We start from the raw sequence: 25,387 nt of genomic DNA on the forward strand, positions 1-25,387 counted from the left end.
ACTTCCCAAGCTCAGGCTGAGAAGTTGCTCTGAAAAATCTGAAATTGGACAGGATGAATATGCCAAGCAGAGATAGGAGAACAGCACCAAGGATGTAAAAACAGAAACACTTCCAGTTGCCTCAGCCAGTGAAGAGAACGTGCAATGCTCCTTTCCACAGAAGTTGATGGCAATGCTGCAGGAAGTCCTGCCAGGAAGGAATTGCAATTGAACCCTGTGTTCATAGTGGAGGAGCTCAGTTCTCAGGAGGTCACTAAAGCATACAGGCCAGACACGCTTACCTTGAGCAAGCCGCATGATAATGACCAAACCCAAGCAGTTTGCATTCCTTGCAAAGTTTTGCAAGGCATTCCTTGCAAAACTGAGGAATATTCATTTGCATTCAAATGAAGGAATGAAGCTTCTTATAGAGAATGTGCAGCCAAGAGCAAGGTTAAAATGGTCCATAAACCAGATAAAAACTTTACGTGAAAATCCAGCCTGTCTTTAACTCATGAAGTAAACTGATTTGTGAAGATAACTCTATTCTACCCTCAGATTTCATGACTGTGGGTGGGTGTGTAAAATATACTACAGGCATGACTGATGTTGGGCACTATGTAGGTGTTTGCCAAAGTGCAACAGAGCACTACACAGGTGATTTGTAATGAGAAGTAAATAAAAGGTTTCCTCTTCTCAGCCCTCCCCTCTTCTGAATATAAAAAGAGAAGATAAGAAGAGGTCCAACTCTCAAATTATTAAAAGCAGCAGACCAAAATGTGACTAGCTCCTGACATCTTCACACCACTCTCTAAACACTGCACAACACTGCCTTTCCCATCTTCAGAAGGGGCTTACATCTGAATTCTAATTTCAGGCTACCCTTCTGTGCAGAAAGCATGTTAGGACCTCTGCTGTTCATGTTAAGAACAAGTCCACGACTCCTAATGAAACTGGGGTGTTTTTTTACAGAGCTTTGACCTGTATGAAAAGAACAGAACTCCTGAGCTGCAGGTCCCCACCTTGCTCATCTCTCTGCATTTATGGGCTTGATAAAGCAAGAGGAAGCTGGTGCTTTACGTGAAAGTATAGATCTGGAAAACTGTGTCACAAGTTGGAATGGTTTGAATCCATTCAAATATCCCTTCAATCCAACCATTCCAACTTATGACACAGTTTACCAGATCTATAAAGTTGGAATGGTTTGAATTGAAGGGATAAAGAAAAATATCCTGAAAGGAAAAGAAAAAACAACTTTTAATTGCTTGTATCGATGTGTCTGAATTCTAATTGGTGGAAGACACCCGAAGATGTAATTGTGAGACCTTCTCCATTCTTCAGTTGAGGCTGAATTCCACATGTGCAGTGTACACAGAACAAAACCGCAACACAGCCCTCCTATCCCAGATCAGGATGCACAAATGAAGCACCATAGGCCAAGCTACCACCTTGGCTGCTTAATGTCTTTCCTGTGGCAGGGGCCACAGGTGGGCCTAAAGATGTTCCTATGCCTACTTCAGCATCCATTCAATGCCTCCTCATCCATTCAGGGCCTCTGCATCCGTTCAGGGCCTCCAGCCTTATCTAAGGCCAGACCAAATCAGCACTGGGATGAGGACTCAAGAGTCAGGTGAGACTATCACAGATGGACAGAAAAAACTTGGGAAAACCTACTATAGTTGTTGTTTACCTTTGGGCAGATGAAGAGAGATAAAATGAGAAATACTAACTCGTCACAACCATGGCAGCCCAGAAGATGACAAATCCTTCTGCCAGTATGCAGGTTGAGCAGCGTGACTCACACAGGCATCATCTCTGTATTTGATTCACTGTAGCCCTTACCCAGGAACACACCTGGGAAAGGACCTGACAACAAAATACACAATATCCTGCTTGCTTAGCATCAGCCCTAGTGAGCCCCTGGGCTTGGTGCCCTTTGACAGGGGCCACCGGGCGCAGTCTCAGACCCCCTACCCTGCTGGGGGGAAGGGGGACACACAGGTACCGGCCCCCCGGGGCTGCAGGCGTCCCGGCCGGAGGGCAGAGAGAGTCTCCCGAGCCTCGGGCCGGCCAGGCAAGGCACCGCGCCCGGGCCCCCTCACGGCGGCAGCCCCGCGCTCCCGCTCCTTCACGGGCGCAGAGGCCGCGGCTGGTCCCCCCCCCGCTGCAGCGGCGGCCCAGCAGGGCCTGGCACGCCCCGCCGCGTCCCTTCTACCCCCGGGCGAGGAAGAAGAGGCCGTACCGACACTCTCCCGCTCCCCGGAGGTGGTTGCGCCTCCGGCCCCTCCCGGGGATTACCGACAGACAGCAGCGAGCCCCGGCCCGGGCTCCCCGCCCCCCGTTCCGGCCAGGGCGGGGCGCGCCGCGCAGCCACCGCCCACCGGCACCTGGCCCGGCCCCGCCGCCGCTGCCTGTGCCGGGCGCGGGCGGTGGGCGGGCCCCGGCGGCCAGGCCTGGTGCAGCGCATCCCCCGCCTCCCCGGTACGTGCTGAGGTCAGGCCGCGCCGCGCCGCCAGCGCGGGGGAGCTGCCGCTGCGCTCGCGAGAGCGCCGGAGCCGCGGGGGAGGGCGCGGAGCTACGGCGAGCGCCGGTCTCGGGCCGGGATCCGTCCCGTCCCGCTGGCAGGTCGGGAGCCCGAGCGAGGCCCCTCCAGTCGCGGGCTGCGGAGGGGCAGCGTGTGCGCGGGGGTGCCAGCCCGCCCCGCCGCCCTGCTTCTCCATGTGGGCGGCGGCGGCCGGCGCGGCTGAGCTGCGGGGCGCCGTGGGCAGCGCTCGGCGCTGAGGGGCCGCGGCCGGGAGAGACGATGGCCAAATGGCTGAACAAGTACTTCAGCCTCGGCAACAACAAGACCAAGAGTCCCCCGCAGCCGCCGCGGCCCGACTACCGAGAGAAACGCAACGGTGCTGGCGGCGCGCCCCGCCCTGACGGGCCGCCTCACCTCCACCTTCGCCACCACACCTCGCCCAGCTTCCCGCGGCGACGCCTGCGCGACGAGGCCAGCGACCTGCTCCGCGCCTACCGCGCCCAGAAAGACCGGGACTTCGAGGACCCCTACAGCGGGCCCGGCTCGTCCCTGTGCAGGCTGCGTGCCATGTGCCGCCCGGACTACGCCGTGCCCGAGGAGCTGGGCGAGGCGGCCCCCAAGGCTTTCTCCTCGGCGTCGTGCCGCGCCGCGCCCCCCGCCCCCTGCGCGGCCGGCTCCCCGCACCTCTTCCGCAGCCACAGCGAGCGCCGCCCGGCCACGCCGCCCGACGTGAAGTACGTCTCGCCCAAGCACCGGCTCATCAAGGTTGAGGGCGTCGGTGGCAGCGATGGCAAGAAGCTCAACAAGGGCTCTGAGCAGCTGGCAACCTCTGTCCCTGCTGCTGTGAAAGATAAAGTAAGTGTTGTTCTCCCGCCCCCATAGACTAGGTAGTAGGGCAGGGGCGATGTCAGCCCCTGGAAGGGGTTTTGGTGAGGGGACTAGCTCCCCTTGGAATGCATCTGGAGCCACCGCTGCTCTCCACTCTTCTTCACTGGGTGGCCTGACCCTTTTTTATATCTCAGGGCAGGCAGGGCATATGCAAGGCTGGCACATGAAGTGGTGGTGCCCTGTCCTCTGGGCTTTCAAACTCACCTCCTGTTGGGTGACGGGGCAGGTTTGCAGGCGTGCCTAGCTCTGCTCTGGGGCATGGTGCACTGACAACATCATGACTGGTGTCAAGGCTTTTGGGCTGGCATCCTGCTGCAGAACAGAATGAGGGTCTTTGAGGGGGTCCTTGGGGAACCCTAGAGTTGCTTGAGAAGCCCGGTGCTTGCAACCCAAAGTTGCAGCCTCAGCCCCATTGCATGTGGTCTGGAGCACTCATGTATATAAAATTAAAAACAAAAACCAACCAACCAAACAAAAAAACCCACACACACAAAAAAACCCACAACAAACCTAATGCCATCCCAAAGGAGACAATTTGTCATGCATTCAGTAATAACTTTTTTTTGCCACCTAGTTCAGTGTCAAAGGTGAAGTAGTTCGAAGTCCTGTGTTAGAACGGCATCACAACTTCCATAACTGTGTTTTCAGCTGGCAGGTACTTGAAGCAAACTCTGTAGCTACTGGCTCAGTTGCAAATGTTTGCCTCTCTCTAACTGGTCATTCTACGCAGATATTAACAAAATAGTGTAGACACAGCACTGGAAAGTGCTGGGGTCAGCAACTTGGGTTACAGCTGGGAAGCTTTGCAGAGAGAAGCAGCATTAATTATTTTGTAAGCACAGCACATATCCACCTGCCTCTGTTGGTCCTGTGAGTATAGTTTAGGTTTTTCATATATTGGAAATTAGTATTTTTCCACTTTGTATATTGGCATTTATAACTTCAGTGTAAAGTCACATCCCAGGAATTCTTAGTATGTACTGAATGTTATCAGTTTAAATGATGTGTATGTACATGTTTAAATATGTAACATGATTGCATTGAGCAGTGACACATTTCCATGACAACTTGATAAATTATATCCTGTCTAGGTGGAATTCCAAATAAATCAGCTTGTGATGGTGATGATACAAGATTAAAAGTCTAGAATTTATTACAGTGTCTGTCATTTTAGGTGTCGTTCCTGACTGGAAACAACTTCTTTTGTGGAAGTGATTGATTAGAATCTCACTATGTTACAGTATATTCAGTGTTCTTTCAATTGCTTGTGTTGATACCATGTATCTGCTCTTAGGCAAATACTTTCCGCACCTTCACACTTCAGAGAAAGTAATTGCTTGGGGCAAAATGCTTCCAAATGCAGCTGCTATTCTTTTCCTTTTTTTTGTTGTGTTTTTTGTTGGTTTTTTTTTTTTTTTTTTTAACATTATCTTTCAATTTTCAACCTACTGAAGCCATTTTTTAAGTAGAAACTAAATCTGTTGCTAGGTAACCTGCTACCTTGTGTTGTCATAAATCTGTGTGCTGCTCCCAAGGCCTTGTTGCAGGTTCTAAAATTGTTTTGAATGAGCAGCCTACAACTTTTTTTTAGAAGGTACAGAACACTCATGTCATAGTCACATTCTTTCTGGTTTTGAGCGAGCACTATATGTGACAATCAGGAAATCTTAACATGTCTGCAACATAAAGTTATCTCTGCACCTCAAAAGGTAAGTGTGCCTGCCCTCACCTACAACAGAGTTTGATTTTGAGGAGCTACATAGCTTGTCTTTTGTTCAATTGTGTTATTTCTTCTCAGAAATGCAATTTATCTCTTATTTCAAAGCCCTGAAAGGTAAAGCCTGACAGGTGAACATGGTAAGCAGTGGTCGTAGTGGGCAGGCAGGGAACTTCTCTCCTGTCATTATTCACTGAGGAGAAAAAATGAGGAATTTGGTTAACTCTGTGTGTCTAGTTTAGTGGCAAATAAACAAGTGGAAATAACCTTCTGTAAGAAGGATATAGTAGAGGGGATGTTATCAAAAAACTGAGAGATCTGACATTCAGAATTGTTGATCGGAATGCTAAAAACATTGGAGTCGGGGGGCAGACAGAATCTGTGAGTAGCATAGCTTAAGCTAGCAAGTACCTCAGGAATGAAAAAAGATTTAGTTTGCTGTATAGGTCTGTCATTGTACAAGAACGTTAGTGTTTAATGATCCAATAGTGTTGGCTAAATGCTTGTGTTCCATTCCAGCACCTGTGGGTTTTTTCTTTTTCATATACCAAGATAGACTGCTGTTTTCCTTTGTGTTAACTGAGAAGTATGGTTTTGCACAAATTCAATGAGCAAGTTTATAAACTTTGTGATCAGTCATCAGTAAAGAGTTGGCTGAAGAGGTCAGTTGTGTGTTAAGCTTGAAAGACTTACTAGAATGGAAAAAACGTGTTTGTTTGGTGTGGTTACTTTTAAAGGACAAGTGGCAAAATATGAATAACAACAGACTGACTAGTCAAAATTCTCAGGGAAAAAAAAATGGCAGACTAGCTGATGCAGAGAGTAAAGGAGATGGAGATTAAAAGCAATGGCAGGCATGATTGTATTCTGCAAGATTCCAGGCATAGACTGTAAAAGTAACCACAAGATGTAATGTACCTGGGTTTCAGGAAGCTTTGATGTCTGAAGGTAGAAGTACCACCTAAAGCTGAAGCAGACAAACCCAAATTGCCATGTACCCTCAATAGTGAGGTGACTAACCTCTACAATGGAGAGAGTCATCATTGTCAGATGTCTTTGAATTCAAGTTGGTGGGTGGATTTTTTTATTTAAGTAGTACAATCAGGCAGGTTTTAGGGCATTAACAGTGATACTTATCTTCAAAAAGGGAGAGTTGGCTGTGTTTTAATTCATGGCAGAAGCACCTCAGTACCTCTAGTATGGAGGATAAGAGGTTACTGGCTTCCACCTTTAGTGCTTGCCTGTGGGATGTTAACTGCTTAGCTCTCCTGTGGCAGACGAATGAGTGTAGGCAAGCCAGAACAACATAAGAAATTACTGGCTTCCATTTTTAATGCTGGCCTGGGAGATGTTAACTTCTTAGCTCTCCTGTGGTGAATGAGTGTAGGCAAACTGGAACAACATGTGGCTGTATGCCAGAGCAACCTGGCAGCTACTGTACTTGTGTGAGAATAAATGTGAGATTTGGCTTAACATCAACACAACTGACAAACCACTTGGTGAACTGGGGATCTGAAAGAATGAGTTGAAGTCTTTCTGAGTGACTTCTATCTCGCATTGTGTAATATGTGTAAATCCATGAAAGCAATAATAGCTGAGGGGAAAATGGCTGTGTGAAAAGATACGTTGCACATTTTCTCACCTATTACAGTTTTTTGAACCTAAACAGTTCTCTGCCTGGCCCTGAAGGTGAAGAACCTGGAATGCTATTCCAAGATCAGCTGCAGCATATACTCCATTGCAGAAAGTTTTTAGGATTTAGAAGCTGGGATTGTAGCATACTTGTCCTTTAAAATATGATAATTTCATAATAAGCAGCATTTTGAACTCCCTTTGTGCAGTGGAGGCAGAACTGTGCAGCAGTTCTGGATGTTGAATGCCAAAGACACTGCAAGTTGCTAGATCCATTTCCACAGGACAGGACATAATCTGATGCTGTAGAAGGTAGCTCAGTTCTGTATATGCAGAGCTGATCCAGTGCAAAAGCATGTAAACTTTGTGTGGCAGTGGCAATCAGGCAGGAAATTGTTCAGGGCAGTGTAGTTGCTGACTTGATTTACAAAGGACTGAAAACAATATCTATGTGTAAATTCTGCACTTATATAAGGAAAAAAAATATCCTTGTTTCCATGGGATCCACCACAGAAGCGTGTGGTACAGGAATCTGGCTGCTAGCTAAGCACGAAGATTAAAGCTGTTTGCCTTGCAAGCTTTCCCCCCCATTATGTAAGAAACAAGTACCTTTCTGACATTGCAATAGACTGGAAATGCTGTTTGAACTTCTAAGGTCTTGCATAAAAGTGCTTAGGCTCTATGCAACATTGTAAGTATCTGTATACAGTTAAAATCTTTTAGCAAGGGCTACACAGCTGGGCATCTCTGAACTGGCGGAAGGGTGCACCTGTTTCTCTCCTCTCTTCAGCTTTCTGGTGCAGAAAGAGGAGCCATGTGGCCCTACTGCCATTCAGCAGGTTGGTGCTTAATCTTTGATAATCAGATGGGCTGCAGGGATGCCTGTGGAAGGATGTCACTGCATGCAGTAGTCTTCCAGGTCCTAGCATTAGCATGCCCATTAAAAGCTTGCTTTGTGCATTTCTTAGTTGAATTACCTGTTACTTCTTTTGCTTAAGTTCACCACTTAATTTTTCTGTTGATTGCTATAAGGATATATCCTCATATATGCATAGAAGGATATCTATACTCAAAAAAGCCAGATGTGGGAGAAATTGGAAGTATTCCATTGCTTTTACATGTCTTTACTTATTCAGTAGTGATGAGTTTGACCTGATTCCAGTCGCTGACAACTTCATGGAGACAGAAGAAAAAGCTGCATAAGCTGCATGCTGTAGATGCAATTCATGCTCTTGCAATATCGGTAGATTGCTATTTCGCATATGAAGACCATGGAGCTTTCCTTGTAAAAGTGAAATTTACATCTGTAAACAGATTAGCTTACCAGAAGTATTAGAGGAACAAATAAAGCAGTAGTGAGATATGTCCCTATGATTACACTTTTTTTTTGTCACTGTGTTTTTATGTTCAGCCAGCAATACTAATTAAAGCCTTCAGTCTGATAAAGCTAATGAATGGAGGAGACAAGGCCGAGGTTTATTGTTTTAACTGAAAAGGTAGTAACAACCTGCATATGGCTAAATGTTAGATAAAGCTCAATTGGATAGTGAAAGAAAAAAAATCAACCTAAAAATGAATGCAGTGTTGGAGTTTGCATGGGTGGCAAAAGAAGGCAGGTGAAAAGAGTCAAAATACCAACAGCAGATGTATTGCCTTGCAGGTGCTGACTTCAAATACAAGTGAAAACTGCATGGTGGATACAACGTATTGCCTGTAGGAGGATTTTTGTAAATTATTGAGCTGAGTCCAGACCAGTCTATTAGTGCAGCACTTGAATGTGTTCCATCTTTATGGGAACTGTAATATCTGTGAATGGAATCCAAATGCCCACTTAATCACATCCTCTGGTCTACACATCTGTCTGATCTCAAACTGATGCTTTAGTCTACCAGTTTTATTTAAGTAAATTTAGGTTTTCTTGTTACATATATTGAAATTATTTATGAAATTCTGAAATTTACATTATATGTATGTATATATACATACGTATTATATACATTTATATAATAATATATACAAACATATTTAAAATATGATAAAAATATAAAATATACTTTAAAAGTTATGTTGCTGAGAAAGAGGTTGTGGGCCTTCGTTCTTTGGAGACTTTCAAAACTTGTGTGGGCCAGACATTGAACCACCTGGTCTAGCTTTCGTATCACACGTGCTTTGAGTAAAAGAGTGGTTTAATTGCCCTCAGTGATCTCACAGAATCTAAGTCTTAATGTTACTCTGTTGCTCAAAAACTGCCTTGGAGCCTGAGCGTTGCCAACAGACTTGGGTTAGTGTCGAGAATTTCGGCAAGGACAGTAGTGCAGGATCTAAGACACAGCTCAGACAATCTGGAGTGCTTTTCCTAGTTCTGCAGATGAACCTGTGCAGTTAAGTGCATGTGGTGTTAGTCTGACAATAGTCTCTCAAGCATACAAGCATACCATCTGAAAAAGCATGAAGAAATGAATAGGGCTTTGTTCAGATCAAGTGCATGTGTGTACAGTTGGGTGTGGCTGGGTGAGTCCATGGGAGAGAGTGATATTCTGAGGATACTAAAGCAGGGCTGAATATCGATGTGGATCAGCAAGAAGGAATGAATTGTGCTTTCTTCTGTAGATTGTCTGCTGAATTTTCACATGGGTGTGCGCAAGAGCTGGATTACTTAAGTTGATATGTGAATACAGAAGTACTGAGACACCAAACATAACTAAAACAACATTAAACAATTATTTTTCAACACCATTATGGGCCACCATAAATCCAACTTCCTTACTACTGCGTTATAGTACAGATTATGTCTGCATCCTTTCCTTCGAAACTGTTCAGATAAGGAAAGAAGTCTGTATTACAGAGTTTTTTACACACCCAACTTAAAGTAAACTTGCAAGCAAACTATTAGCATTAGGACTGTGCTAATGTAATGTATATACGGAAGTGATACACTCTATAGACAGAATAAAGTTATGCAGTTTATTGTGATTTAAAGGGTATTTTAACTCTAAGTGAGATATTAGGCACAGTAAGAACGCAAATTGGAACTTCTGTAAATGGCTTTTAACCTGATTAATGAAGAGAATGGACCTAGAAAGGGAGAAGGTGAATCTGTGTTTTTATTTTTAACCATCAAGTTCACTAGTAAACTTATGGTTTGCAATCTTATCTTGCGGTAGCCAGTTTGCCATTATATTTGCTTGGATTACTGAAGAAATGCCTATTCTGTATTTTTTTTATAAGCTTCTTTGCTCCCCAAGCTCACGGACACTGTTTGGTATGGAAGAGATACTTGTGTCTCTGAGCACTTTTGTGTATATCCTTGCCTACCAGTGGCTGGTTATAGCATCTGATTTTCAGACATTCCTGCAGAGTGCTGCTCTGTGGCAAGGAGTATGGTTTGACTTTTCATTCCTTTGCTGCCTGATGTTAATGTGATTGTATCTTTGACTAACAGTATGCTAGGCACTGTGGTGGAGAAAGTAATATGAAAGACACCTGGCAGTTGGAACAGCATATGGTGAAATCTGATGATAGATAGGAAAGGGACTGTGGTGGAGATCTTCCTGGATATGTCATTGTTTCTGTAAATGGTAATGTAAAACAGTCCATTGACAAGGAAACAGACATAAGGTGTGGTTTTGAAGTAGTTTTGCATTGTGTGTGAAGTGAAAAAATGGTTTTACAAAACATAATCTGCTAATGGCAGTGCATAGGATAGAAAATTTTTTTTGTTGGACTTTTTCTTTTTTTTAACCTGGTTTTCTGAAGGAAAAAATACCTATTAACTGCTCTGTCCTTCCTTCCATAAACCTTGGATATATTGGCAGGTGCTGGAAGGTGTACTTTCAAATTTAATATAGTTGAGTGGATGGGTCAGGGAAGGGCCCTTTCCTTACTGAGAGGAAAGCAGGTTGAGCTCTGTTTTTAAACTTTCAGCAGCACTGTCTGGGTGACCTGCATTGCCCTATGTGAAGTAGGGACACACCTGGAATAGCTGGGAACTGCAATTACTGCATGGGGTATCAAGGACATAGAGGAGAGAAATGGAGAGCCAAGAAGAATTGTTTATATATGGGCTTGTTAGCAGTGGGGTCTGTCACTGTGGGTGTGTGGACTGGTAGAAACTGCAAAGAGCAATTTACCTTCTCTGAAAACCAAGCCTTGTGTATGGGGGAGTAGCTTTTGAAACCCTGTTATAAAACACTGGCTTTTTTATTATTTTGCCCCAACACTGCTACCAGTCCACATCTGTGTCAGAAATTTAGGAGCTCCCTTTCCCAATTTGTGCTTCAGTTACATTTTTAGACAAGGAATGTGTTCCTCTCTGGAAATCAAAGCTATGAATGAGGACTATGATTTCTCCCAGGGGCAGAGCTGATGCAGGTCTTTCCAACACTCAGATTTAGGAGTAGAAGGCTTTATACACAGCTCCACCTATAGAGTTAGTCCTCTAGAATCATGACCTAAATTATGGCTCATTAGCAGGATATTAAAAATCCTTCTTTTACTCTTCCTGATCCCTCTGCTGATCCTCTTGGGAATTAAGACATGTACAGATCACTGTATTTGCAGGTTTTCCAAGGCTGTGAACTCAATTTTGAAAAAAAAGTAGTACTGAGGTTGTGGGGATGATTACCCAAGAAGTTTTTTGATTCAGTGCTTCATAGAAGAAAGCATAAGTGCAAATCTTTATTCATTTAGAACACAAATTCAGACCAACTCCGCAGTCCTTCTGAACGCAGGCTGAGCTTTGTCTAGGCTTCATAATCGTAGACCTGTCTGATGCTTAGTGTTTGAGCATTAAATGAAAATACTATTTTTAATGAAATATCTGCCTAGGGCATGTTTGTGTTGTGACACCTGGAAATCACTCATGGACAAGGAGAGGAATTTGGTATTTGTCAAAAGTTGTAAAAAATCAAAACAAAACAAAAACACTTGTTATAGAGTGACTTCTACTGTAGCTAGTGACTGGTATTTTGTGACTATAAATTCTCAGAAAGCATAAGGAATTTTCACTATATTGTGTTAATCTGTTCACCTTGGTGTTCTCTGACACAAATTCAGTTTCTAAGTGCTAGTCTTCTGTGTCTCTGCTGACAGTCACATGTTCTTATCATGGACTTAATTGCTGGGCCCAAAAGCCAACAGAGGAATATACAGTCTGCTTGTTTTTTTCTAACTTAAGTATGTATTATTAATATATTTATAATATATAATAGTTAATAACAAATCTCCCCCTAAAGAAGTCTTGCATAATAAGTCTCCCAAAGGTTTGGCTAGCAGGAGAGGCCTTTTGTTTTTTTTGCTTCATATTAGTTATAGTTCCTCTTATGTTCTTCCAGAATAGTGTGTCCTTACTCACAATAGCCACTAAATCAGTCAGATAACAAATGGTTCTGTGCTGAAGTTGCTGTTTCAAGGATGGATCTTTTGTATTTCCTTTCATTTCAAAGAAGGGTTATCCCTAAAGTCTCAGTTTATTTCAGTGTTGTAAGTTCTCATTATTTCTTTCTTGTTTGCTCTCTTTAAAATGTGTGTTTTAGTCAGTGATATCTGCAAAATTATGCATTTAGGTATATTCTTTGTTTTCTTCATATGGCTGCATATGCAAAACATGTTTTTGCATATGCAAATACATTTAAACTTGTATTTAATATCATTTAAGACCTACATATATTACTACATTTCTAAGACTGCAGAAGGACAAAGACTATGCATCAATAGTGAAGCTTGCACACTAGTTAATGTGTATTAGAAGAGTAAACCAGAATCTCAGCTTGTATTTAATTTTTGGAGGGGAGTGATCGTTGTTTTTTGATATTGTATCTGCTAACTGACATTTTAGCTAGAGCTATGGTTTTGAATTTGTCAACCTGGCTGGTAACTGAGCCATACTCCTTTTCTTTTGCTTTTAAACTTTAGCAGACAACCTGCTAGGGAGAACTGTGAGTGTTCCCTAAATCCTTCTTGATCTCTCTGACTGTGGAACCTCAAATAGAAGTTTTGCTTACATTTGATCAGTACACTTCTATTTATGTTTTGGAGTTTCTTTTACTTGAAGTTACTTATGCCTCAAGATACTATTATTTGATCTACATGACGGAAAATAGTATCATGTGCCTATTGGGTGCCATAGGATGGGCTTGTGTAGAACGGGATTCAGTATTTGTAGGAGCTCACAGTCCACTCTGATAATCTTGCATTCTGTTAAGAGATAAGCCACAGGTCTTTAACAATAGCTCTGACAAATGCAGGCAATTGAGACTTGACTTTGGAATCTGAATGGCTGTCTGAGGCCTTCTGGGGATTCCCTGATAGCTATGATTCATTTTGACAGGAAGAACAAAGTGAAAGGTGGCTGGATTTGGCAGAAAGGAGAGGCAAAGTAACTCTGTCCTGCTCCGAAGGTCAGACCCTGTGTGTAAATGCCCTTTCTAGCCTGCAGCTGCACAACCTCAGCACGTTGCCACTCCTCTGATTGTGTCTAAGGCAGACATGGCTGGTAGAGCATTAGATACAGTGTTGCCTGGTGAATTGAGACTTCAGGGGGGGATGCACTGGTAGACAATGGATGGCATCCATTCCCTTTTCCTTCCTGTCCTCTGTTTGTCAGTCACTAACATGAAAGACCAATTTGGAGGCCAGTTGAACAAGTTTAGCCATTTGTCTTGGGAAGTGTACTTAACCCAAGATGTGGGAGGGGCACTGCATGCAGGCCCTAACCTAGCATCTTCTGTGCTGGCCTTGGCCTCTGGGCCACAGAAGACAAAGGGTTGATAGAGACCAGTTTGCTGGACAGTGTCTGAAAGGTGGTTGCTGGGAGAAAAAACCACAACACAGACATGCCTGTCTGGCACCAAAGAGCCCTGCTAAACATGGAGGCGCTTTCATTACCACACAGAAGGCCTATTCCTGCATGCCCATGGGGGAGAGGTGACAGCATGGTACTCTTACATCAGATCTTTCCCACGTGTCATGGAGGTGACTAAGATCATGATCTAAAGAGCCCCACTGCACATGCAAGGGATGTATCTGGGATACTCATAGGCTTGTGAGTAGAACTTGCGTGTAACATTGGCAAGCTTATGCTTTGGGACGATGGCATGAGGGGGTGTGAGGACAATATATTCATACCTTCTGGCATGAAGCAAATCTTTTGTTTATTATGTGTGTACCATGACTAGAAAACTCCTGTACTCAGAACCTTGTAATTCATCAAAAGACTTTCTGTATTTTGTCTCACCTACTGCATATAGGCTTGGAAGATGACCTTGCCAATGTAAAAGTAATTTCTGGGGAGATAACACAAAGAGTTGCAGAGTAGAAATGCTTTTTCTGGCTGAGATCTCCAAGAACAGGAAAAATAATCTTCTATACTGGGATTGTGAAAAGAAGTTTAGACATTTACAGTAGGTATGCTGTAATAGAACTAACAGGCATACTCATTTGAGGTTTTTCAAGCCTTTTTGAATGAAGGCTTCTTTTTGAAGGCTTATTTTTGAAAGAAGTAGAAAACCTTGAGACTTCCTAGAAGTGAGGAACTTACAGCTGTTAGCAAGTATAGAAGAAATAAAATGTTGGCACTGGCCAGCCCCTATAGCTAGGCTGACAATCAATAAATTTTAATATATACGGAAACAGTAACAGTCACATGGGGAGCTGTAAAGCTTCTTTTAATAAGGAAATACAGGAAGTTGAATTAGACTTCTCTTTCTGCCTCCTTAGTGCTGAAAAGTAGGGTTGGGATTTGTTGGGGGGCCTTTGTTTGGGTTTTGTTGGTTTGTTTTGGCTGGGGTTTTTTGGGGGTGGCCATTTGGGGGAGCAGGTTTGGCCAATCTGACAAATTTGATAGGTGACCTGATTAAAAACATCGTTATGGCAAGCTGTATAGAGTCTCATAGTACTTGTGACACTATTACTTGTCTGAAGGGGAGGAATTTACACCCACTGTCCAAGCTAGGGGAGATTTTCACTTCAGGGAGTACTGTAGTGGATGTGTTTCCAGCCTCAGTATGACCTGTTACAGATTTACAGATAGCAAAATGTAATAATAGTAATAATACAGTAATGAATTAATGTGGGGTTTGGCCATTTTAGATTATTTTTTTAAATTTCCATGTTAGCAAGCAGCTTTTACTTTGTTAGACCTCTGAATAACAAGTTAGTTGCTTTAGTCTTTCTGTTCATGTTCAGTACAGTAAGGTCTTGAATATGTTACTATCATGATTAAAGCTAACCAGTATTAATTTTTGTCATTTAACAGCTTTTTGTATGTATCAATTTCCTCATAGTGTATTTTTTGCGAATAAAGAAGAAATATCTAATAACTGTTACTGCTGTTTTATGGTTTAGTATGGTTACACTAAGAATTGGCACATGTTATTTGTCAACGTTTGTAATAGGAGAGCAGCACAGAGCCCATACTACCATCCAGCAGCTTTTGACAGGATTTCATCAGAAGGCTAAATGGATGGCATGTCAACTATAGCACTTCTGGAGATAAACTTGTCTTTTGACTAGGAGAAATTACTGCTGAATAAGTGGTTGCAGTTTAAGTGGGTGCAGCTGCTGTCACTTGCCTTGCTGCTTGTGCATATGTCATGAGTGAGGGGACTTCTTTTCCATTGGATTAACTGGTTTTTGCAATAATATGGCAGTAATTTCAGATACTAAGTGAAAGAAAAAATTGTTTTTTCCTCCCTCTTATTATTCATGTCATTCTGGTGGTTTCTGGTCAAACAGAAAATTTTGATTGCTTCAAACTTTGAGTGGAGGAAAACATGATAAATGTATATGATAAATTTATAATTGAAACATCAATCTCAGATACTTTGGTATCCCACCTGTTAACCTGTGACTATAAGACGGCTAAATCTTGCTCTGACACGTCTGTGTTTTCGGTGATAACAAATATATGTTCTAAGATGTCCTTTCTTAGGGATGTGCTTATGACTGTTGCAAGCTTATGCCAAGGAATGTGGTGGTGGCTTTCTGGTTAACTAGTTTGTTTTGTTTTGGGTTTTTTTTGGTAAGCAAAATACAAATCTGTATAAAATTCAGTGTGGTAGTGTTGCAGGGCCTGAGCAGTGACTCTGAAGTGTGTTAGATGTTTTATACTCTAATCTTAAAGATCTCTGCCTTTTTCTAATACAGTGTTACTCCATGGCATTTGTGCAGGTGTTTAATCTGGAAATGAAAGAATCATAGAATGGTTTGAATTTAAAGGACCTTAAAGATCATCTGTTTCCAACCCCCTGCCATGGGCAGGAACAGCTTCCACTAGACCAGGTTGCTCAAAGCCACACGCAGCCTGGCCTCCAACACTCCCAGGGATGGGGCACCCACAACTTCACCGGGCAACCTGTGTCTCAACACCCTCACAGTAAAGAATTTCTCCCTAATATCTAATCTAAATCTACCCTCTTTCAGTGCAAAGCCATTACCCTTTGTCCTATTGTTATATGCCCTTGTAAAAGTCCCTCTCCAGCTTTCTTGTGGACCCCCTTTAGGCACTGGGGGTACTGCTACAAGGTCTCCCTGGAGCCTTCCCTTCTCCAGGCTGAACAACTCCTGTCTTCATAGGAGAGGTGCTGCAGCCCTCTGATCACCTCTGTGGCCCTCCTCTGGACTTGCTCCAATGGGTCCGTGTCCTTCTCATGTTGGGGCCTCCAGAGCTGAACGCAGTACTCCAGGTGGGGTCTTAGGAGAGCCGAGTAGAGGGGACAGAATCACCTCCTTCAACCTGCTGGTCATACTTGGTTTTATATAGCCCAGGATATGGCTGGCTTCTGGGCTGCAAGCATTTGTTGTTGCACCATGCTGAGCTTTTCTCCACCAGCGCCCCCGAGCCTTTCTTCCCAGGGCTGCTTTCAATCCATTCTCCACCCCGCCTGTACTGATACCGGGGGTTACCCCGATACAGGTGCAGGACCTTGCACTTGGCCTTGTTGAGGAACTTTGTGGGGTTTGCATGGGCTCGCCTCTCAAGCCTATCAACATCCCTCTGGATGATGTCCCTTCCCTCCAGTGTGTCAACTGCACCACTCAGCTTGGTGTTGTCAGCAAACTTGCTGACGGTGCACTCAATCCCACTGTCCATGTCATTGACAAAGACATTGAACAGCACAAGTCCCAGTATGGACCCCTGAGGAATGCCGCTCATCCTTGTGTGTCCTGTTTTTTGCTCTGTCTGGTGGGGTATTCTGACAGCAGGCGACAGAAGCAGGTGCAGATGCAGTCTAATAGCTGACAACATATTCCTGGCTCTTTGTTGAAAAGATCGAAGCTGTTGGAATAGCAGTCTGCTGTCAGTGGTACTGGTGCTGGTCTTAAAAATGTAAATAACTGGTGGGACAGAGTCTTGATTGAAAAATCTCCCTTAAAGGGAATAGGCCTTCAGGGCAGAACCCTTTAGGCTTGCCCTGCTTTGAGTGAGGGGTTGGACAGGGTGATCTCCTGTGGTCCTTTCCCCCCTGATTTATTTTATTTTCCTGTGGGGATTCTGCTGCTGGTGCCTGCCTCTTCTTTCTCTACTTCAGGTTCTTTTGCCTGTCCTACATCACATCTGTGCTCTGCAGTAATTATCCTGTGAGGACTTTTTCGTTTGCCCTGGTCCCCTTGTCAGCTTCTAGAAACCAGGATTAACTCTACCCCTCCAATAACAGGGAGAAATTATTCCTGTTATTTTAATGAGCTGATTAAAAAGCCTATATAAGCAGCAGGGTTTACACAGCATAGAATGATTTTGCCAGGATCCAGGAAATGTGGTAACGTAGGGTAAGAAGAGACGTTTTATAACTTTCAGGTATTTCTGATCTCATGATGGATGAAGGAAACTTGTTCTTCTGACATAATTTCTTTTTGCTGCCTTTTGTCTTGGTTCACAGAATACAGGGCAAATATAATCTCTCTTCAAGAGAAAGAATGGCACAAATGGGTCAAGGAACTAAGTTTAAACAAGAAACTTGTTTTGTTTCTTGTTTCTTTTCAGCTCGGAACTAAAATTGCAAAGCTGCTTATTGGTGCAGTGAAAAGAGTAGCCTTTGAGTATTTCTTTGAAAAAAATATAATACTTTCAGTTGTGGCTGATACACCTAAAAAGCAGAGGCACTGAAGTAAGTGTAAGTGAAAGTGTGCTTTTTTTTGCTGAATATTAGCAAACTTCTCTGATAAGAATTGCAATGGATTGCATGTGCTGACTGATTGGATCTTTCTAATTTGTCCATCCCAATTATTGCATATCTTGTGCTAGTCAGAAATCTTTTCACTTAGAGTTTGCCTTTTTGAGGTTTCTGGTATGATCGGGAGCACACTTCTGTTTCAGCAACATTTACTAACTGGTTTGTGGCAATTGTGTATTTGTCCTCTGAACTCAAACTGCACTGTGAAGATGGCATAGGATGCAGCTGTGTAAAACTGTTTTGGGTATTTTTTAGCTGATAAGTTGTTACTACCTTCTGGTTTGCACAACAGACTAGAAATTCTAGTAACAGTTACTTTCCTGTCTTTCAGGTATTAATAGCTGATGACTACTCAGATCCATTTGATGCCAAAAGTGAATTGAACAGAATGGGAAAAGGGGAGAACACTGGCTATATGGAACCATATGAAGCTCAGAGAATAATGACTGGTAAGAAAAGACAGGTACACATGTGAGCTTTCATTGCATAGCAGTTCACATGGATATTACAGCAGCTATGAAAGAAAAATGTCCTTTGGCATGCAAAACCATGTTTCTGAAGATGCTTAGGTAGTCAACAGTAAATGCTGTGGAGAATTTTCATGTGCCTGCACATGCCTTGATATCTAAAAATGCTGCTCTGGACCTCACTATTGAATATAGATTGTATGGTCATGTGGGTGAAAATGTGAGCAGTGGGTGTTGGAGTGTGTATTGCTCAGCTTGGCAATGTCAAGGCTGTCGTCTACGTAAGTAGAATGGATGGCCAAAGCATGACATCGTGTTAGTTCACTGAACAACAGTTGATCAATTTACTTATGGCTTTTTTACCTCAATCAGATTCAGACTTCTTGGTCTTCCCTCTGTTGGAGAAGGGCTGCAAAGCTACATCTTTGTGTAGCTTCCTTCCTTCCTTTCTTCCTTCCTCATTTCTTACGGTTTTTGTACCAATGGTCAAAATGAGATACTTCAGGATGTCCATGAGCCTTTAACTGCTATTCTTGGTAGTGTCTGTCATTTTCTGTCATGCAGGGAGGTGGTTAACAGTGGCATTGTTGTAGGAGTTTGGACTGTTTGAAACCCTTGTCCTGACACTATGCGACTGTATTGTCCATGTCGTTTCATCATATTATCTGCTTTCATTTACTACTTGTTGGCTGTGCAGTCTGTAAACTTTCCTGGGGCATGGGGCCATATGTTTTTAATTCATGATGGTTTGACTCAGTCAACACACATCTTTGTGCAGATCAGCTGTGTATTTCTTGGATTTGTACAGCAGGTCCTCTTTTTCTCATTATGAGATAAAAGTCACTCTTGTGCCCAGTTAAGCTGATTGTATGCTTTCCTTTTCTATTGGCAGCTCCTGTTTTGGGCCCTCAGGAAAGATTAATCAGTGGGGGAAGATGAGGCTGTTGGATGCAAAGATCCTTTTTTCATGCAAGTGTTCCTATTTTTCTTTTCTTAAATAGCATTTCTGAAGAGAGACACAGGAAATGACATGTAGACTACATTGTTTGGAAGTTTTCAGTATCTTGTAGGGGGGGCTGGAAGCTTTTATTTCTCATTGGTGTAAATCTATTCCTTCTAGTTGAGTAATTTCTCAGAAAAACAAATTAGTCCCAGTATGTTCTTACTCTTTATACATCAGTGATGAGAGTTTCTAGTTTTAACTATTAAGTTAACAGTGCTTTGATTTCTTTCTGTGTTTAGAACAGTAGCTTATTCTATGTCCTTTTCCAGATTAGCCATAATAAATGAGATCATTTAGTGTTCAATATGGGATGGCTTAGCTAAAGTAAGAGACAGTGAATTTGTGTACCCTTGCAACTGCAAGACACCCTTTTGACAAACTGGTGTTTGGTGCAGCTGATAAGCTGTTATAACAACATACAGAGCAGACATAAAGCAAATATGAGGAGCTTTCAAAGATGCTAAAGGCACTTTTGGAAATGAGGTTTAATTGGGTGTAACGATATAGCAATTTTTCTGACTATGCATTTGATTGAGCCAATAGAATATGTTTGATAACTCCCTGAAGATATTTATTGTTTTGAGATGGGGATATTTGGTTTCCAGTCATCTTATCCTGATGCCGGTAGAAACTGAGAAGGTCTTCCCATAACCTTCAGTGAGGTCAGATTATATTCCACTATGTTCAAGCATGTGGTTTTATGTTTGAGTTTTTTATTGCACAAATGTTGCTTTTGCATTTTAATTGGCAGATGAAAATCCAAAGGCATCTTTTTGGAGAGTTTTTAAAGATTCAGTTTATGTCACCCAAGTGACATATTTCTATTATGTACCTAATACTATTTAGAAGACTTTTAGACTGCAGATTTGTTGGCCTCAAAATGTTTACTGCTTTGTTTGTTTGTTTTAGCTGTGCTGTTTGATGAACAGAATCACAGAATGGTCAGGGTTAGAAGAGACCTCTAGAGATCATCTAGTCCAACACCCACCTAAAGCAGGTTCACCAAGAACAGGTTGCACAGAGTCAAGTCCACGCAGGTTTTGAATGTCTCCAGAGAAGGAGACTTTACAACCCCTCTGGGCAGCTTGTTCCAATGCTCTGTCACCCTTGAGGTAAAGAAGTCCATGCTCGTATTTAGAAGGAACTTTCTGTGTTGCATTTTGTGCCCGTTGCCCCTTGTCCTGTCGCTGGGCACCACTGAAAAGATCCTGGCCCCATCCTCTTGACAATCACCCTTAAGATATATGTAGATATTGATAAGATCCCCTCTTGATCTTCTCCAGGCTAAACAGGCCCAGCTCTCTCACCCTTTTCTCATTAGGGAGATGCTTCAGTCCCCTCGTCATCTTCACAGCCCTCTGCTGGACCCTCCCCAGTAGTTCCCTGTCTCTCTTGAACTGGGGAGCCCAGAGCTGGACACAGCACTCCAGATGTGGCCTCACCAGGGCAGAGTAGAGGGGGAGAATAACCTCTGTTGACCTGCTGCCCACACTGTAATGCACTCCAGGATCCCATTGGCCTTCCTGACCACAAGGGCACACTGCTGGCCCATGGGCAGCTTGCTGTCCACCAGGACTCGCAGGTCCTTCTCTGCAGAGCTGCCTTCCAGGTCAGCCCCCAGCCTGTACTGGTGCATGGGGTTTTTCCTCTTTAGGTGCAGGACCTTACACTTGCCTTTATTGAACTTCATTAGGTTCCACCCTGGCCTGTCCAGGTCTCACTGAATGGCAGTGCAGACTTCTGGCACATCAGCCACTCCTAGTTTTGTATCATCAGCAAACTTGTTGAGGGTACACTCTGTCCCTTCATCCAGTTCATTGATGAGTAAGTTGAACAAGACTGGACCGAGTACTGACCCCTGAGGAATACCACCAGCTACAGGCCTCCAACTAGATTCTACATTGTCGATCACAACCCTCTGAGCTCTGCTATTCAGTCAGTTCTCAACCCACCTCACTCTCTGCTCATCTAGTCCACAGTTCCTGAGTTTATGTATGAGGATGTTACGGGAGACTGTGTCAAAAAGAATGTTATATGGCTATCTGTTTAGTCTAACTAATCTGGTGAAGTTCTCCTGACTGTATTTAGCACAGGTTAATCAGAGAGAGGGGGAATCTGCATAGTCCAGCAGAATGCACTTCAGGAGAGACAGAAAACAAACAGCTTTTTATTATTTACTCCTTGTTTACCCTAACTCTTGATCAACTGTGGAAACCAGGTGGAAAGTGGAAGGGTTAGTTTGAAATAGGAGTCTAAACTTTCTGTGCTTGCTGCATGCTCCTTGACATAGTAGAAGATGAGGCAAAAGCAAATGTCCATGTAATATAATTTGAGAAGGTAAGCATACACCTGAATAGAAATTTATGATACCTGAAATAACTAATACATTCATCCAAAACTTACTATTCCTCCCTGAAAGCTCTGTGGGCTCACAGTTGTGATGCAGTTGGTTCTCAGCTGATGTTTAATTAAAAAAACAACCAAACAAAAAACCTTGAAGCTGATGATTTCAATAAATTATTGACTAGTCTGTCTGATTCCATGCTGTCTGTAGTTAGAATTGGGTTTAATCAGGCTTGGAAGTTTCTCCTGCTGATAGTGTCTCCAAAAAATACTGTCTTCCCAGATTTGTGGTTATGTTGAGTGAAGGAAAACAACATTTATGCCAATGTTTGGAAAGGCTTTTTGAGGAAAGGCTTCAGCTGAGGCTAGGGTAGAGCATGTTGAGAAGAAATGCATGTTTATAAATTGTCATCCCCTGACAGCCAAACATATCTGCTGACCTGTGCTCCTATTCATAAGTGTCTCTCCTGGATTCAGGAAATCCATGGCAGAGGTTCAGAGAAAATCCCTGGGAATACAGTTTCTGGTGTGCTGTAACTCACAGCTTGGCTGGCTGTAACTCACAGCCACAGGAACAGTGTTGCATATTTGCCTCATCCCCAACTTGTTTGGGGGTTGAATGTCCTAGTGCATGTTTGGTGTAAGAAGGAATTTCTCTGTGATCTTAGTATCTGATACACTGTATCCTGGACTGCACATGGAGTGAGATCCTGGCCTGGCTGCTGTTGTGCTTGCAGGCATGCATGAAAACAAGTAGAGATGGCTAAGAAGGTGCTGATTTCTAAGGGTCCTGAGAAGCAGGTGGACCAGAGAGAAAGAAGTAATCGGCTAAGAAGATATTGTCATGGCTCATACTGCCTGGATAACTATATACTAGCATGAAATAAATGAGGAAGGACTGGAGGCAAAGAGAGGAGTAAAGAAGAAACAATGCAAGATAACATTATTGTGGCTGGGGTTCTTGTAAAGCTGCAACCCCATGTGCTTAGTTACATCTGGGCTGTCTAGGAGCTGAAAGGACTCTGTTCTTTCTTGGAACAGCAGTATAAATCGCATCGCTCCCTTGCAAGGGCTAGATTGTATATCCAAATGTGTTGTAAATATGGTGTTTCCACTACTTTCTTATTCAAGCTTCCAATTCTTATTTTTCCCCATGTGTCAGTCCCTAGCTGCTGAGTAACATGCGGCCTGTCACAGGAACAGACCTGTGCTGCCTTACCAAGCCTGTAACCAAGCATCATTGCTTGGATCAGGTGTAGGAGGTACTTCGTGCTTGAGGGAGTTTCCCAAAGGACCAGTGGCTGGAGATGCTGCATTTAAACAGAAGTGAATGGTTGAGATACTATCAGGCCACAGTGGTGGTACCTCTAACATCCACGCTGTTCTGTCATCCATTCTTCTCAGGGAATGCTAGAGAAAAGGAAGTTAGGTACTCCCTGAGTACTTACTCCTAGCAGCCTGCACTGGATGCCAAATACTGGAGAGGGTTTTGTTTGTTTTCTGTGGTAATCCCTTACCTGAGAGGAGGAAATGTGCCCTCAGTACATGGATATGGCTATGCCAGGGAAAAATGTGATTTTATTTTTTTTTCCTTTTAAAATCCTCTCAATGTTGTAAGGCCCCATCCCAGCCATACCCTGTGACCTGGAAGGGATAGAGCCTTTCTATTTTCTCCTGACAACTGTGTGTGTTGACACAGCTCTTCCAGGTATCTCTGCCTTTCAGAAGGAATTAAGTCAAGTCCTCGCACTGCATGAAAAATTTACAATCAAACGCCAAATCAAGGCAGTCTATACCACAGCCATATGCATGCTGGATGTGTATCTAAAACTCAGCTTTGGAGGAGGATCCAATTTTTGGATCATCACTCAGAGGCCGCCAGCCAAGTTGTTGCACAAAGAACTGTATCCTTTTAAGGTATGATAAAGAATACTGGCTACAAGAATGAAATAACAGACTGCATCTGTTGCCTTTCTTAACTTGCTGCTTGGCTTTGAAAAGAGCCCCTTACTTCCAACTCATAATTTTTGGAGTACATGATACCTAGCATGATATATGCTATAATATAAAAATCAGCTTACTTGAACACAGTAAAATTAAGGTCAGGTCAAATTTCAAACTGGTTTGGAACCACATTATCAAAAATGGGGGTGGTGAGAGGGGAAGTAAAAAGCATTATCTGAAGGGCATGCTACTTTGTGGGATATGTGTTGGCAAAAACAATTCAGCCTTTTCCAGATCAGGAGTTGTATTTTCTGTGCTCTAGAATGAGTAGTGAAGGACAGTTGGGGCAGGCTAGGCCCTTGAGTTAGGACTATGGTTTGAAAGTAGAGGTAAGCATACAGTACATCAAAGTCTTAGAGTTCTCAAAGTTCCTTGAGGCCTAGAAGTGCCTCAGGTCTGTGTCCTGCCTGGAAGTTTGAATGTACACCATGCTTTTCCTTTGCTTTTTTAGGTATCACTTAACACTGTGCCAGGGACATCAGCCCCTGCATGGGGTTCTGGCCTCTGTGTCATGCATCTGTCTCAAGGATACGGTAGACAGGGGGAAGCCCTTCTTCTTGTATTTCAGAATTCTGTAGACCTCGAATGGGTAACATTTCTGAAAACAGTTACTTTCCCTGAGATGTAACATGCTGTGGTATTCCTCATGGAGCAAATGCTGTGTTGTGAACAGATTTCAGAAAGCTGTTATAGCACTATTGATAAAATACACACCATATCTCTCTTCCATTTGGCATAACTTTAGAAGCTGCCCAGGGTATTAAAAATGTCTCCTTCCAGACAGTCAAAGGCAGGTGTTTGAGGAAGCAGGAATTCAGTTGTGTTATTGATCCATTTCTCACAGGAGACTAGTCACACAGTTGTCCTGGAAACTGGCCATGTTAGCTTTTATAGGTGGGATGTGCTGACCCACAGTATCAAGGGAAATGCTCAGTGTACATGCAGTCAGTCCCAAATCAACATGGCAGCGTGCTGCCGGTACTACTTGAGGGCTGCAATATCCAAGTAAATTACTAGAGGGTTTCTGGCCATAAATGGAAAGCTGAATTCAAGTCTCCTGGATGTAGTTAAATCTGAAAAGAACATGTCCTTCCCCATACAAGCCTAGTCTGTGTGGGGCAGGCCGAACAGATGAGCTCATGTGCATGCTCCAGGCGTGGGTGACTGGTACAGAAGTTTCTGGGTGCTGGACCTAAGGAGCTGGAAATTATTTCTGGGGATGCTATAGAGAATTTGGATCATGGCATAGAGATACCTGTTGTCTTGCCTGTGGTGTTAAATGCGTTCATCAACCTGGGTGATGGCACAACTGCATTATCAGTAAAGGTGAACATAAACTAAGGGAAGTGCTTGTTGTGGCAGAGCTGAACCTTCATTCAGAGGGGCCTTAACAAATGCAAGTATTCTGCCAACAGGAGCTTTTTTGAGGTTAAATAAGGGCGATAATAGAGAGAATTCCAAAGAAAAATTCATAGCTTTGTTCACAGGCTTACAACATTAACATTCTCCTTCCTTTCTTCTTTTTTCATGTATTTATCATCCTGTCTCTATATACATCATCCTGGCAGTGAAGTAGAACAGCAGTGAGCAAGTTTAATTGCCTTACACCTAGGGGTTTGGTGCTTTACCTCCCCGTGGATGCGGAAAACTGAGCCTTCT

General features: G+C 43.3%; 1 protein-coding gene across 2 annotated transcripts in view; it reads left to right on the forward strand.

The window, feature by feature from the left end:
* Positions 1 to 2,455: 2,455 nt before the first annotated feature.
* Positions 2,456 to 25,387, forward strand: part of SHB (SH2 domain containing adaptor protein B) — an 83,463-nt gene continuing 60,531 nt past the window's right edge. The window contains exons 1-2 of one of the 2 annotated variants that reach the window (XM_037373966.1): positions 2,456 to 3,358; positions 18,243 to 18,360. In XM_037373966.1, the coding sequence (XP_037229863.1) occupies positions 2,783 to 3,358; positions 18,243 to 18,360 (694 nt within the window). In that variant the 5' untranslated portion in view covers positions 2,456 to 2,782. The remainder of the gene's footprint in view (positions 3,359 to 18,242; positions 18,361 to 25,387) is intronic. The other variant, XM_037373967.1, reaches the window with a different exon arrangement.

Source organism: Falco rusticolus, chromosome Z, assembly GCF_015220075.1.
Source record: "Falco rusticolus isolate bFalRus1 chromosome Z, bFalRus1.pri, whole genome shotgun sequence".
Taxonomy (NCBI): Eukaryota; Metazoa; Chordata; class Aves; order Falconiformes; family Falconidae; genus Falco; species Falco rusticolus.